General features: G+C 39.9%; 7 protein-coding genes across 7 annotated transcripts in view; 1 reads left to right on the forward strand and 6 right to left on the reverse strand.

Moving 5' to 3' along the window:
- The window catches only part of LOC6493619 (synaptotagmin-5), a 48,914-nt gene that overhangs the window by 32,840 nt on the left and 1,600 nt on the right, over positions 1–14,474 (reverse strand). The gene's annotated exons all lie outside the window — the stretch shown is intronic.
- LOC6502846 lies at positions 5–602 on the reverse strand. The gene has a single exon (XM_001958074.3). The coding sequence runs from the start codon at positions 600–602 to the stop codon at positions 105–107; it is 498 nt and encodes a 165-aa protein (XP_001958110.1). The 3' UTR covers positions 5–104.
- Positions 666–1,081, reverse strand: LOC6493616 (trigger factor). The gene has a single exon (XM_001958073.4). It carries the CDS (start codon positions 1,079–1,081, stop codon positions 734–736), a length of 348 nt encoding a protein of 115 aa, XP_001958109.1. The 3' UTR covers positions 666–733.
- On the reverse strand, positions 2,735–3,734 carry LOC6493615 (clumping factor B). Its single transcript, XM_001958072.3, has one exon. It carries the CDS (start codon positions 3,665–3,667, stop codon positions 2,930–2,932), a length of 738 nt encoding a protein of 245 aa, XP_001958108.1. The 5' UTR covers positions 3,668–3,734; the 3' UTR covers positions 2,735–2,929.
- Positions 6,267–6,572, reverse strand: LOC6493613 (trigger factor). The gene has a single exon (XM_001958070.1). It carries the CDS (start codon positions 6,570–6,572, stop codon positions 6,267–6,269), a length of 306 nt encoding a protein of 101 aa, XP_001958106.1.
- On the forward strand, positions 7,195–7,909 carry LOC6506321 (RNA-directed DNA methylation 4). The gene has a single exon (XM_001958069.3). It carries the CDS (start codon positions 7,272–7,274, stop codon positions 7,872–7,874), a length of 603 nt encoding a protein of 200 aa, XP_001958105.1. The 5' UTR covers positions 7,195–7,271; the 3' UTR covers positions 7,875–7,909.
- Positions 12,041–12,801, reverse strand: LOC6493612. Its single transcript, XM_001958068.3, has one exon. The coding sequence runs from the start codon at positions 12,769–12,771 to the stop codon at positions 12,091–12,093; it is 681 nt and encodes a 226-aa protein (XP_001958104.1). The 5' UTR covers positions 12,772–12,801; the 3' UTR covers positions 12,041–12,090.

Here is a 14,474-nt window from a genome sequence, read left to right on the forward strand (position 1 = left end):
TCACAACTGTTCAAACTTATCCCACTTCGGAATTTCCCCATCTGACGAAATAGAGTCACTTTATCTTAAAGTACACGTAGTGTTTTATTTTGTAAGTAATTGCACTAAAAGTTTAGGTTCATGTGATGTACATAGCCGTTTCGAAGGATAGCATACCGAGGATATGGCTTAAAGTCCGGTTCGTGATAAGGATATTTGAGAAACATGGTGGGAATCTGTTCTGTGGGCTTATCCAAAGTAGCTTCATCTTCCTCCTCATCGTCTTCCTCTTCAATAAACTCTCCTTCTTCAAGATTTATTTTCGAAGGATCGATTAATTCCTCAGCAGTTGGATGTTGACTTTCTTCATCGGTAGTTGGATCTTTGGTTTCGTCATCACCTATATCCTTGAGAGTTGGACTTGTGCTGAGATAAGTGCCATTAGTGTACAGTGTTTCATTTGCCATTTTCTCTAGAAACTTTAGTTCGTTCAATATTCTATTGATTTCGGTTTTATTCAAGGGGTTTATTTTCCCGGTTTTATGCGAGTCATTAAGTGGCTTCGAAGACATCAAAACAATGCCCCAGCATAATATCAGAGTGAATATACTCCATGAACACATTTCTTCAACGTTTAGACAAAAACTGTTGGTAGCAACATTGAAAACAAGTTTTATAACCAAATGTTGACTTTTAATTGTCTTTATTTGAAGAAGAGAAGAAATTGTTTAGGACTTTAAAATTAGTTAGAAGCTTAGGCCTTTAGAAGGGGCAGACCACGACGGTGAACCACAACCGGACCATGTCCTCCGAATTTGGGCCAGAAAGGACGAATCTGCTTCTTGGGAGCAGCGGTGGTTGTTGCCTCCTCGGCAGCATCACTGTCCTCCTCATCGGCATCCTCGGAATCGCTATCCTCATCCTCATCGTCGTTGGATTCCTCATCGCCAGAAGCTGCCTCGGTGGTGGCATCACTGTCGGAAGAAGACTCCTCATCACCGCTTTCCACCACATCGGAGGCTACCTCATCCTCAGCCGGACGGGCAGACACAAAGCCAATGGCCAGGAAAGCCAAAAGAGCCACAAGAATGATGGAACGCATTTTGAACTTGAGTCGGAGAAGTTTAAACGAAAACTGCTTTCCAATTTCATTCGACCTCTCGCTATTTATAGGAAAAGTCTAGCAAAATTTTGCTAAATAGTCGAATTTACCAAAATCTTTATTTACGCTTTTGCTGTTTGAACAATTGTTTCAATGGAAAGTTTTACAAGCAATTCGCGTTGGGGCTTTTGTTTCAATTTGATGCTGTTAGACAGGGGGTATTCCAAGTTCACCCATTATTCGGTGGTAAGATCATGAGGATGTTTGATTACAGGTCCAATTCCCCACCAACTGGGCCATGTAGGACGAGGACTTATCACCTCACCATCACCAGATTCTCCGCTGTCAGTCGAACTGTTTTCATCACTGCCCTCAGACGGACGTGAAGTTACAAACGAAATGGCCAGACAAGCCACTAGAGCCAGGATAATTAAAAAGCGCATCTTTACAAACTTTCTTAATACAGACACTGTCACCGATCTTAAAAAGTGGATTCTTTTTATAGTGAAACTCTAAAGTAAAGTCTCGGCTGCAAGCTGTTTAATATTTGTATTCAGCTATATATGGAAACAAATAAAGTGTAATTGTACTTATTGTAGCTGAAATTCCGTCTCCTGACAGTGAACCTGAAATTTTACTAGGTTTAAATAAATATTTGTAAACGATGCGGTAATTAATTAATCAATATTAAACAGTTTAATCGGAGTAAGGTATTAAGCAAGTTCAGAAACTATGTAATCATTTCTATTTGAAAAAATATTTTATTGAAAAATTTTTTTAAGACTTTCTTATCGATCTTCCATGTATATTTATATTTACTTGGCAAATAAACTGAACCAATTTGAAAATAGAAACTACCATCTGGTAGATCCGAATTCATATTGACATAAACCCAATTTCAATTTAGTCATTATACCCTTGCAGAGGGTATTATAATTTTGGTCAAAAGTGTGCAACGCAGTGAAGGAGACATCTCCGACCCTATAAAGTATATATATTCTTGATCAGGATCACCTCCTGAGTCGATATGAGCATGTCCGTCTCTCCGTCTGTGCGTCTGTCTGTCTGTCTGTCTGTCTGTTTCTACGCAAACTAGTCTCTCAGTTTTAAAGCTATCGAGTTGAAACTTTGCACACACCCTTCTTTCTGTTGCAGGCAGTACATAAGTCGGAACGGTCGGGATCGGTCGACTATATCCTATAGCTGCCATATAACTGATTGATCGGAAATGCCATAACTTCGTTGTTTTTTAAGATAGAGGGTTGGGCTTTCCACACATGTTATATTTGATCAACATATCTTATGTACAAAATTTCATAAGGATCGGCCGACTATATCCTATAGCTGTCATACAACGATCGGAATTGGCATACTTTGGTGTTTTTTAAGTTAGAAAGATGGGACTTGGTACAGATTCTATTTTGGATAAAATAATCTGATTTGCCAAATTTCATAAGGATGGGCCGCCTATATACGATCCGCTATATATCTAATAATATAATATGCGTGGCGCCACCTAGCGGACTGCGACTGAAGGGTATATCAACTTCGGCTCCGCCCGAAGTTAGCTTTCCTTTCTTGTTTTTTTGTTTAATTAATATTCTTGATGGAAAACAAAAACTTTTTGGATTTTTTTTGAGAAATTCTAGCTAGTTGAAAAGCTCTTTCTGAATTTTATTCAATGCACAACAATTAAAAATAAATAGTTAAAAAATATTAATGGGCCTTGATGAGAAACAAAGGCCTGGCTTGGAACACAACTGGTCCATGTCCGAAAATCAATGGACCACGGCGCCTGGGTTTCTTCTGTTTGTTTCCGGACTCGTTGCTGTTTTCGGATGAATTGTCTCAACTGGATTCTTCCTCGGAGTTTCCATTGGAGTCTCCCTCAGAGTCTCCATTGGACTCTCCCTCGGAGTTTCCAATGGAATCTCCCTGGGAGTCTCCATTGTTTTCTCCCTCCGGCTCATTATCTCCGGTGGACTCTTCCTCGCCTTCATTGTCTCCACTGGATTCTCCCTCGGAGTTTCCATTGGAGTCTCCCTCAGAGTCTCCATTGGATTCTCCCTCAGAGTCTCCATTCGATTCTCCCTCGGTATCTCCATTGGATTCTTCCTCGGAGGTTCCATTGTTCTCTCCCACTGGCTCATTATCTCCGGTGGACTGGTCCTCACCTTTATTGACACCGCTGGATTCTCCCTCGGATTCACTGTCACCATTATCTGAGCCCTCGGATTCGCCGTCTCCACTGCCTTCTCCTTCCGATGCATTATCGCCACTGGACTCATTGGCTTCTCCTTCAGAAGCTCCATCTTCACTAGCTTCTCCCTCTGATGCATTATATCCACTAGATTGTCCCTCGGATCCAGCGTTGTCACTGTCATCACCTTCTGAAGCATTATCGCTGGACTCTCCATCAGAATCTGCTCCTGTTCCATCCACATTGCTACTCTCAGAGTCATCATTTCCAGACAAGGAATCGTCCTCAGATTGGACCACCGAGGAGCCATCTTCCTCAGCTGGACGGGCAGCCACAAAGCTGACGGCCAAGAAGGCCAACAAAGCCATAACCATAAAGAAACGCATTTTTGGCTTGTTCAATAAAAAATTCAAAACGAAACTGCTTTCAAATTTTATTAACCATAGGCTTTTTATATCCAAAATTACGCCGAATTTTGCCAAAATATTTATACATTATAGGAGATGTCATTTACGCATTTGATATTTGCACAAATGTTTCAACGGGAGGATCATTCAATTTAATGACGTATTATTATTGTCCGTTGGGATTTTTTCAACTCATTCAAGCCGTACGCCTTACAAATATTGTTAGCATTGCATATCTACGTCTTAAGATTTAAAATTGTTATTCTTATTTATTATATCTACGTCATAGTTTTTAAAGAAGTCTTTATGATCCCAAAGGCATTAGAATTAAATGAGTAATCCGATTAAATATTTATATAAATATTTGTATTTTTATATTTAATTGGAGACACATGTTCATTTAATAATGAAAAAACAATATTTGAAATATATTATTTCAACGAAAAGAATAAATAATGTTCTGGATACCCAGACTTTTTAAATTAAAAGCGATGGATTAATTTAAAATTAAAATGTACTTAAAATGACCTTCCATTTCCTCTCTACAGATAATTCTACTTGATTTTGCGGAAGTCGAAACCAAAGGCTTATCAAAAAGCCTAAAGTTTTTTGATTATGACTAATATAATAACAAAATACTTGATATGAGCTGTTATCTAACACAAGACCTACAGATAATGTTTTTCATTAAATATTATAAAACATGACAAGCGGAGGATGTAAAAAAAATCAAATCAACTATAAACCATCTTAACAAACTATTATTAGAATTTTGAGTTTTTTAATTAGAGTTATATTATTATGGTTGCTAAAAATAAAGAATCAAGCCAACTATTATAGGATTTCCATTTAAAACTTTTCCCTTAGAAATACTTAAAAAAATAGTCATTTGATTTTTGTTATTGTATATATTCCATCTTTTATATTTGGTTCGTTAATAAGGTTAATAAGTGATTAATAAATTGGTAAAAAAAAGTTTGGGCATTTCTGCTTAAACCCTGCGCCAAGGTAGGCGAACTGGTCCGTGACCACCATGGATGGGCCAGTGGGTACGGAAGTGCCTCTGGAGTTCGGGGGCTACCTCCTCAGTAATGGGCTGGATCTTCTCCGGGGCCTCAGCAAAAGGTTGGATCTTCTCAGGAGTCTCAGCGATGGGTTGGATCTTCTCAGGAGCCTCAGCAATGGGCTGGATCTTCTCAGGAGCTTCAGCGGCGGAAGCCCTCATCCAGGGCAAGATAACTGGTCCGTGACCCATGAAATGGTGGCGCAGACGAAGGCGCTGTTCTTCGATCTCAACGGGATTGTTCTCCTGGGCGACAACTTGTTCCTCAGCTTCATTCACGGATCTGGGATGAACGATGACAGGTCCAACACCCCAGAAATGGTAGGGCAGACGAAGACGCTGTTCTTCGATCTCAACTGGGCTGTTCTCCTCGAAAGTAGCTTCAGACCTGGGGCGCACAACAACAGGACCAAGACCCCAGAAGTGAGGGAAACGAAGACGGCGATAGGCTTCTGGCTTAACCACGTTCTCCTCCTCAGTAATCTCGATGTCACGGGGACGAATCTTGGGGCGCATGCCATGGGTGCCCAGGAAACCGCCCCAGTCGACGTACTTCCACCACTTCTTCCTGAGGGCTTCAGGAAGCATGTCACCAACGATTTCCTCATCATCAATGGTCTCGAAGTCACGGGGACGAATCTTGGGGCGCATGCCATGGGTGCCCAGGAAACCGCCCCAATCGACGTATTTCCACCACTTCTTCCTGAGGGCTTCAGGAATCATGTCACCGACGATTTCTTCATCGTTGTCCACCTCCACTTCGCGGGGCTCGATCTTGGGGCTAGCAGCCACAAAACTGAAGGCCACAAAGGCCAAAATAGCAAGGAGCGTCAAGGAACGCATCTCGAATGAAACTAATTTTCAATCACAGCCCAATACCTTTTTATATGAAATACGCAACGAATTTGGTAGAATCTTTTGATTTGTCCACGACTTGACCAAAAACGTAATCAAGAATGATTGGTTCAATTGGTTCAGTGTATTATCGCGATATAATGCTTTTTAAACTGATAGGTGAGGTGCTTTTGTCAAATTTTTTTCTGAGTGGTTGCTTCCTATCAATAGCCCATTGAGTATTTTGCCCCAAATCAGTGACTTATGATATGCAAAATAATCAGCTCTATGCATGCGCTGGTCAATTAAGATTTTTATTAAGAAATAAAAAACTTTCCATTTATAAATAAATCTCTTAACAACAAATACATAGGAAAATATGGCTAATTCAGTTAGATAGAAACATTTAATTCGAATAGTTTTGAGTAGTTTCGCCTAAATATTTTTGTCATTCTATCAAAAAAACAAGTCTGTTTTTATCTCCCAATCATGGCATAGCCAGGACTGTGGATTTTTATTCGAAAAAAATATATAGAAACCTTGGCTTTAAGTTATGTTTTTGTTTTGTACTGAAGTTTCTTTCTATTTTAAAGTAGAAACAGTTGTTCAAACTGCTTATGAACGTCTATTAACAGGTAAGTCAAGAAAACAAATAGGTTTAAATTCCCATTACATCAATTATTAATATTTTTCTTCTGGTTGGCTGGCATCTTCTTTCTCGTCGTCATGGGAATCATCTTCCTGGGAACCATCATCCTGGGAATCTTCGTCCTCGGACTCCTCATCGTCATCTTCTAAGGTATCGTCATTGGATTCCTCGTCATCATTTTGTCCCTCCTGTCCCACGTCGTTTTGCTGTTGAGCTGCATTCCGTTTTTGGAATTCCGCCTCCTCGGGATCGAACAGATCATCCAGCTCGGGAAGCTGGGCAGAAACTGTGGCCAAAAGGACACAGCCGAACAGGGCCAGCAATAAAATAGCGCGCATTCTCCAGTTTAGTCTCTAACTATTTCTGAAGTCCGAGTTAAAATACGTTTTTATAGACAGCCGTTGATTGGCAGAGAATAGAAGGTGGCGTGGCTTACGATTTCTATGGCACATTTGGTGTTTGCACGGCGACAGCTGTTGCCTTGGTTTGCACTTCAAAATTGAGGCAACGTCGTGCGTAAATATTGAGCTGACGAACTCAAAACCAGCCTAACATGATAGTACAGTGAATAGTTGTTAAATTAAAAACTCAATATAGGATATGGCTAGTAACTATTTTACTCTTCTTTAAGAAAACATCACTTGCCAAGATTATACTTCATTATTTAAATAAAGTTTCCCTTTAAAAACTCCACTTAAAACAAGCCTGTTAGTTCTTTATCATAGAACCTTTACTGTAACCCTAGTTTAAAAACATATTCAGTTATGATTCATATAATATTTATATTATATGCCGAGTTCCGATTCCTAGAATCTTCTTAATATTTGCGCATGTGTTCCATCTCAGGGTTTTTGGGGCATTTTGTATACGAATGTGTATTTCCCGAAAAATGTCAAAGGCCATGAAACTAAAATGGATGTTTGATTATTGTAACCATGTCACGATCAACAAATTGAACAAAAAAACGTATAAAACTAGGGGTTACACTCTGTAAGTCATAGTCACAATTGCACTCAGCCAATTAAGATCTGAACATCATGCGCTCGTTGATCCTTGCCGTCGTTGTCCTGGCCGGAGTCCTGGCCTGCACTAATGCATCTCCCCAGTTCAATCGCAGAGACTTGGCCTTTTTGGAAACCCTTCTGGCCGAAGCTGCCAAAATTAACTCTACAATTCGCTTCGGCAACAACACCATTATAGCTTCTGGAATTGCCAATGCCGTGGCCAACAGCAATGACGGAACCATCAGGCCAACTCCACCAGAAAATCAATGGGGCAACAATAACAATAACTACAACTATAACTACAGGTATCCCTACTACTACGGTGGATACTGGCGTATGGTGGACAGTGCGAACGGTAAGATCGTCGAGGATCTGGATATCAGCCAAGGGGAATCGCATGAGGAGAGCCATGAAATGAGTGATCCGGAATCTGGAGAGGATATCTGGAGCGAGGAGGATGAGACTGAGGAAGATGACGATGAGGAAGATGATGAAGACATTCATCTGGAGAATGCCAATGAACAGGGAGATGAAAGCCAGGAAGAGGCTGACGAGGAGGAGGATCTTTTGGAGAAAGCGGCTGATTTGGAATTAGATGCTCTGGAAAAAGAGATCAACGAAAAGGCCACCAACTAAAAACATAATCTAAAAACATAATCTAGAAAAATCAATAGCAACAAAACTATACACAAAAAATTGTTAAACTGTTTAAAAAATATTATACAAATAGAAAAATAGAAAAATATTAAAACAAAAAAACATATTTTCGTGCTTAAAACTTAAAGACAGTATGCTTACTAGCGTGGCAAAATCCTATTAGGTTTCAATCCATGGTCCTTAAGAAAGTATAAAATTTCTAAGAATCATGCAATTTCCAAATTAAAACGTAACTATATTTAAGGCAAAAAATCCAATTATGTTGAAAAATCAAACTTAACGTAAAAGCGTTTTCTGCTTGACAACCCAAGATTTCTTTTGAGCCAAAAGCAAGGACAAGGTCGGCACAAGTATTGGCAACAACCTGTGCGCAATTGTAAACAGTTAGCAGTCTTTAAGGCACAACCAGATGGCTAAAAGGAAAATGTGAAACGGGGGTGGCCGTCAGGTCAGGTGGCAGGCGGCTGTCGAACAAAAGCGAATTGCATTATAATGCGGCGCGTGTTTGTAATTTTTAATGCCGACAATGAGATTAGTTGGTCGGCGGTCGGAGATGGACATGGACATGGCTTAAACGGCATCCACATGCGCGCTTAATTCGATTGTGGGAGTGGGGAGTTCTAGGCCATTTGCCTATGCCGCCCACAGCTCAATGCCAATCAATGTCACACCCATTCCAATCACACACACACAAACACAGATACACTGATTCGCAGGGACATTCACGCACGCATTCCCCTGACAGGCGTCCGTAAGGACTTAATCATAATTTGATTCAAGTTCGACTTGGCCTCGTGCCGCTGATGGAAACCGTAGCATACATTTCAGCGTGCTAAAAATAAGTGCCCCAAGAATCGGCTCCCCTGAGGTAGCTTAGGAATTTAAGGCACACCACCCATAATTGGCATTCTTTTTCAATTATGTGGCATTAAATTTGGCTAATTGAAGAAATCGTTCATTGTTGAAAATGGTCCATTCAATGGCCATATTTTTAAGAAGAAAGCAAATAAAGAAAGAAAGAAAGTAAATGAATTAAGTTAGCTTGAACTCTGTTTAATTGAAATGGAAACCTTTGAGTGAATAGCATTGTGGACAATCTGAATCGAGAGGAAACAAAGGGAAATAAGCTATAGGAAGCACACATTTCCTTTGCTGACTCAGTCAACCTAGGAGACAATTGCTCCATTTATATACGGCTTGATCAACAGTCCGTGCCATACAAAAGCATCACATGTTCACGTCCATTACACTTGAACTCGTTGAAGACCCCACCCACCCATCCGACCCATCCATTCGTCCCCGCTTTCTGACCCAACTGGCATTCTTGCAGTCTATGTGTTTCGGGTTCAAAGCAATTCGGTTTATGGCTGTGATTACAATCGATTCCTTAGCCGGGTTAATGTTTGTCCATCCCACAAACATTCCAACCACTGACCCCGTTCAGTTGCCGCTGACCTTGCCCCAACGGATGCCAATTAAAGTAATTCTCTTTTGCGGATCCCACAATTTTATTCAATTATCCATCGAACGAATAAAATGGAACCACAAAATATTTATTGATTGAAATACACAGGTAAAAGAGTTTTTTTAAAGCGAATATATTTTTATTTAATTAAAAGAGAAATGTATTCAAAGGATTTTTCATAGAATCTTGTTCAGTAAATTCCAAATAAATAAAAATAGGTTTTAGATTTTTTATAAAAGTTGAATGAAAAGTAATTCCTAGAAAAAATACAACTTGTTTCTACTGTTCTGTTTGTGAATTCTGGTTTGACGACCTTTGCCAGGTCAAATTATTCTGCAAACAGGACAAAAAAAGCGCAATTGCTATAATTCTTGTTGACACCGTTGACATGTTTTGGTCAATTTGCCATGGTCTGGACCCCATGCACGGTAATTTGCATATAAAAAATTACGAAACTTTGTCTAGTCCCAGGGGAGTCGGCGATGTCGGGCCCCCCTTTGGGTCGGAATATGGCATGTGTCCGACTGAAATTATTATTTGTTGATTTTGCGGCCAAATGGTTTACGACAGAAAAAAAGAAGGAATAAAAAAGGAAAGTGCAATTTTCTATGGTTATTTGGGTTCAGTGGCTCGTTAGCAAAGGGGTTATGTATCTATAAAGTTGCAGTTTAAAAGTATATTCAAGAAATCCATGTTAAAGATTATAAACAAGGATCTTGATTTCATAACTTCCTAAGAACAAACATATATTTAGTAAAACCCTTTAAATAGGACAGTATATATATTTGCAGCTGCTACTAAAGATGTTGGCTAACAAAAATAAACCCAAAGAAAACAAATCCCTTTAGGATAACTGACGAAATCCCTTCCATAACTCTTGCTTATCCTTTTCCGACAAAAAACACACACATTCCTTAACGGCGCTCATCTCCTGGGCAATCATTTCCTTCGACGTTGGACGCTAATTTCTGTTTGCTTATAGGCCACATTGCCCCGATCTCCCCGGAATGGCAATCTATATGTGTTTATATATATTTATGTGTAGTCAAGTAATACAGCCTGTGGCTGCTCATGTGGAAACGGAAGTGTTTCCAATTGTTATGTCAATGATGATGATGGCTGAGCTCTCTCATCAAGTCAGTTGAGTGTCAAGCCGTCACCACAAGAATTTATTGAGGAAAAAAGACTGGCAGGACTAGCAGGACTATCAGGAACTTTGTCAAGAAAAGGAAAAATGGGTTAAAGATTAACTATGTTAGTATAAGATAGAGTCTGATAGACAATTTAATAAGATTAGTTTGAATAATAATAGTATTTCATAGAACATAATTTTTCTCACTGCACACATCTGCTGTCATGTGCAAAGGATTATTAGAACGAGGCAGCCCCCATATCTGATGTTTATTCATTACTCTCGGCTTATTAAGCCCGCCTTTGTGATTACGAATTAAGTAATAGCGCTCAGCCAGGTCAAATATTTTATCCAAGGCGAAAAGAACGTAGTGCCATATTAGACGTAATTCAACTTCTGACATTTACATATATATAATTGATGCAATTTGTCGAAACTGCAGAAGAAATTCCATTCGCCCGCTCCACTCGCCCTGAACTTTCGCCAACATTAATTCATTTGCATAGCCCAGAGCTTTCTCTAGGAAAGCGCGCCTGGGAATAGCTTCGTGGGAGGGGTCGATGGTATTTTTCGGGGCGGTGTGGGAGTGGTCTGTTGGCGCCAGACCCTAAGCCCCGGCCAAAACCCTAAAAATAAACACAGAGCAAAAAGCACGTCACATCCCAGCCCAACTGCCACCCTCCCGGCAAGCATAGAATGTCCCACAATATGCTCCAGTTACATAGACAAAAACAAAAGGAACCTACCGATATAGTATATATATATTTACAAATATATATACCCACATATAAACAAACAAAAAGCAGGATAAAAATAACAATAAACCCTTTTTTTATATATCTATTTTTTTGGGGCATCTCCCTTGTCCGTTTAATGAATCAACAAGTGCGAAAAGGGTTTTTTTGAAATCCATCTCTCGCTCATCGAAAATTTGCATAATGTGTATGCCAACGGCCATCAAATTTCGATGAAAATTGCACCTGAACAGGGACGATCCTTTGACAGGATCTCCGCAGCCTTTCGCGAACAATGCTCCTTTGATTTTAACGTTTTTTTCCACTCTTCTTCTATCCTCGAATTAACATTTTGATTGGATATTTCAATATTGTGCCATATGGAAGGTTGTTTGCCGGCTGGTTTCGTCTCGGTTTGGGGCTGGTCAGAACTGGTTAATGCGCGGTTCTGGCCACGGTAGTTGACTTTGGTACCTTTAATGGCTGAAGCCCTCTGTTTGCACTCTACTCGATGCGTAAAGTCCAGATAAGATAGCGACCGGGCTACTCTGTCTGGTTCGGTCGTTCGGGTCGTAAATTAACATTTTAACTTTGACGGAAAGGGTCCAGATTTTTTCAATCAAAAACTGATTGAATGAAAACACGATTTAATTAATTGATTATTGGACACGCGAACTGCAGATAGGAGCTTTAAGGCAATGGTTTTGTTGCCATAGAACTTTTGGCTTAAAAATGAGCATATTTTACGGCTTAGCGATAACAGTTTTTGCCAAAAAAAGATTTGCTTTCGTCACAAAGAAAATTATTCGTTCTATTTTTGCTCAATATATACAAATATTTATTAAATCTTTAAACTGATGCCTCTTAGATAACCTGGGTGGTTAGCAAAGGCTCAGCGACTAAAGGAAGGACAACAGGGTCGGCCACAGGCACAACATCGGGAAGGGGGACAACATCGGGAACAACAGCAGCAGTGAGGGAGGCATCCAAAGCAGGAACCACATCGCTGGTGGTGGTGGTAGTGGTAGTTGTGCTGGATGTGGATCCAGACGATGAGCTCGATCCGTTGGCTCCAGAAGCTCCAATAGATCCAGTAACTCCAGTGGCTCCCGAAGCTCCAATTGATCCTGTGGCTCCAATAGATCCAGGAGAGGCCGAGACCAACGGCTTCACCAAACGGCGCCTAGGGTAGAAGCCAGCACCATAATCGTACCAGTTGTTGCCCCAATATCCAGGGTTGGAGTAACCAGAATTCCAGCCACCAGGATACCAGCCATTGGTGGGAACTCCATAGTCGGGCCAGTAGCTGGGATAGATGTATGGCAAAATGCTACGCTTTCCGGCCGACACTTTCGGAATCTCCTGGGTCTTCACGGTATCCGACAGCTGGAGTGATGGAAGAATGGCGGCATTCTTGACCAGCAAACTGGGTGGCTCCACGGCCAGCTTCACCTGAGCATTCAAGCCAGACTTGCCACGTAGCGGCCACTGGGCGGTGGCACATGCCACAAAACTGACACAGACCAGAGCGACAAACAAACGCATTTTTTCCCAACGAGTATTTCCTTTCAACTGACCTTAAACTTTAAAAACTTTCTCATTTTATAGAAATTGTGGCTGGCGTACACGTTTTCAAATGTTATGCAAATATTGATTCAACTAAATTTCGTCTGCAATTAATTGGAGAATTTTTTGTCAGTTTGTTTGTCGCCCGGGCCTTGAGAATCCGTGCAAATTATTTAACCACTTTTGCGTAGTTGAATATTTGGTTAGTTGGACGCGTTTTGAACGAGGAATTAAAAACAGATTTCGCATGAATAGTTGTCATTAGCGGTTGTCTCAGTACTTTCGCTTATTTGAAGATCCCAAGTGTTCTATTGTTTCCACAATTCGGCTATTATTAAGACTTGCATGTCGGTTTCAATTCCGAATTTCTATTTCGTCGAAAAAGGGGAGTTTTTTGGAGTGGTTTTAAGAGTTTAATTATCATTAATTCTGAAGCTTTGAGGCAAACTAAACTAAACTTGGTCATTAATGCAGGAGTCATAAATTGATTTGTCATTGGGGAAATGTGTGAGAAATAAATTTGAATCACTGACTAAGCGGTTTAAGAAATTTCCATATTTTCGCGATTCCATGAAGAGTACCAATTAAGCTAATTGCAAGTGGAACACAATGCACTCCAGAGCAGAACAGCAGAATGTCAAGGAAACTGCGCATTTCAGGAATGAGACATTCCAAAGCGCCTGTCACTGCCTGCGGAACAATGACACCCACAACAGTAAACAGGACGAAAAATGTCAACATTTTTGTGGTTGTTTGATTTTAAATTCTACAAATAAACGAACTCTAACTAATAAAGAAATAGTATTTCAGTTTACAAAAGTCGTTAAATTATTTCTAAAATATTAAATATTTAATTTAACAAAAAAACATGTCTAAAAACCTATTTACTTTTAAAGCAAAGTCTCTAGCTGCGACACATCAAGTAAATCACAACTCCCCCCACATCACGTATACGCCATGTGTGCCTGTCCATAAAACGGATTAAGCTCGAGATTAAACCAGGCAGCATAATTAAAAAACTTAAAGCGTCCGGGAGGAGGGGAAGCGGGCTGGGAATAATAAAATAATAATGAAATTTAAGCCTCGGACATGTTAGTGACAAGCTGTCTCGCCATCGACTGGATGTTCCTCCTTCTTCTCGTTCTATTCTTTTTTCTTCGTTCACTTCTATTTCCCTTCTAGTCTTATACCTCCTCCTGGTGACAGTGAAGCCAACCAAGCATGCAACCCCATTCTACCCAGTCATCAATAAAAGTTTGTTGCTTTGCTCAAGTTTTGGCAACCGAGTTGGCCAGAAATTAACAACTTATAAAGTCGAAAATTGTCACAGCAACTTTAACTTAATTTTGTGGCACTAGGACGCTTGGCTATCTGTTGAGCATAATTACCTGTTGGCCATAGTAGCTGGGAAAGTCTTAAATGCATTTGTCTCAGGTTCTGGGAGAACATACAATGAACCATTTTGAGACAATTTTCGATTCTATTATATTTTTTAGTGGAATTAAGAAAATCTACTTTTGTTAGCATACTAATAGTTTTATTTTCTCGGAATTCTATTTAAAGTTATATTTTATTTATTTAAACAAAATATAGTTTAAAACCACCTATTTAAACATTATTTTCTGAGAAGTAAAGTAACTAGCTTTGTCTCAAAAGAGCATGCCTATTCCCCGACTAATCTT

The sequence above is a fragment of the Drosophila ananassae genome, chromosome 2R, assembly GCF_017639315.1.
Source record: "Drosophila ananassae strain 14024-0371.13 chromosome 2R, ASM1763931v2, whole genome shotgun sequence".
NCBI lineage: Eukaryota > Metazoa > Arthropoda > Insecta > Diptera > Drosophilidae > Drosophila > Drosophila ananassae.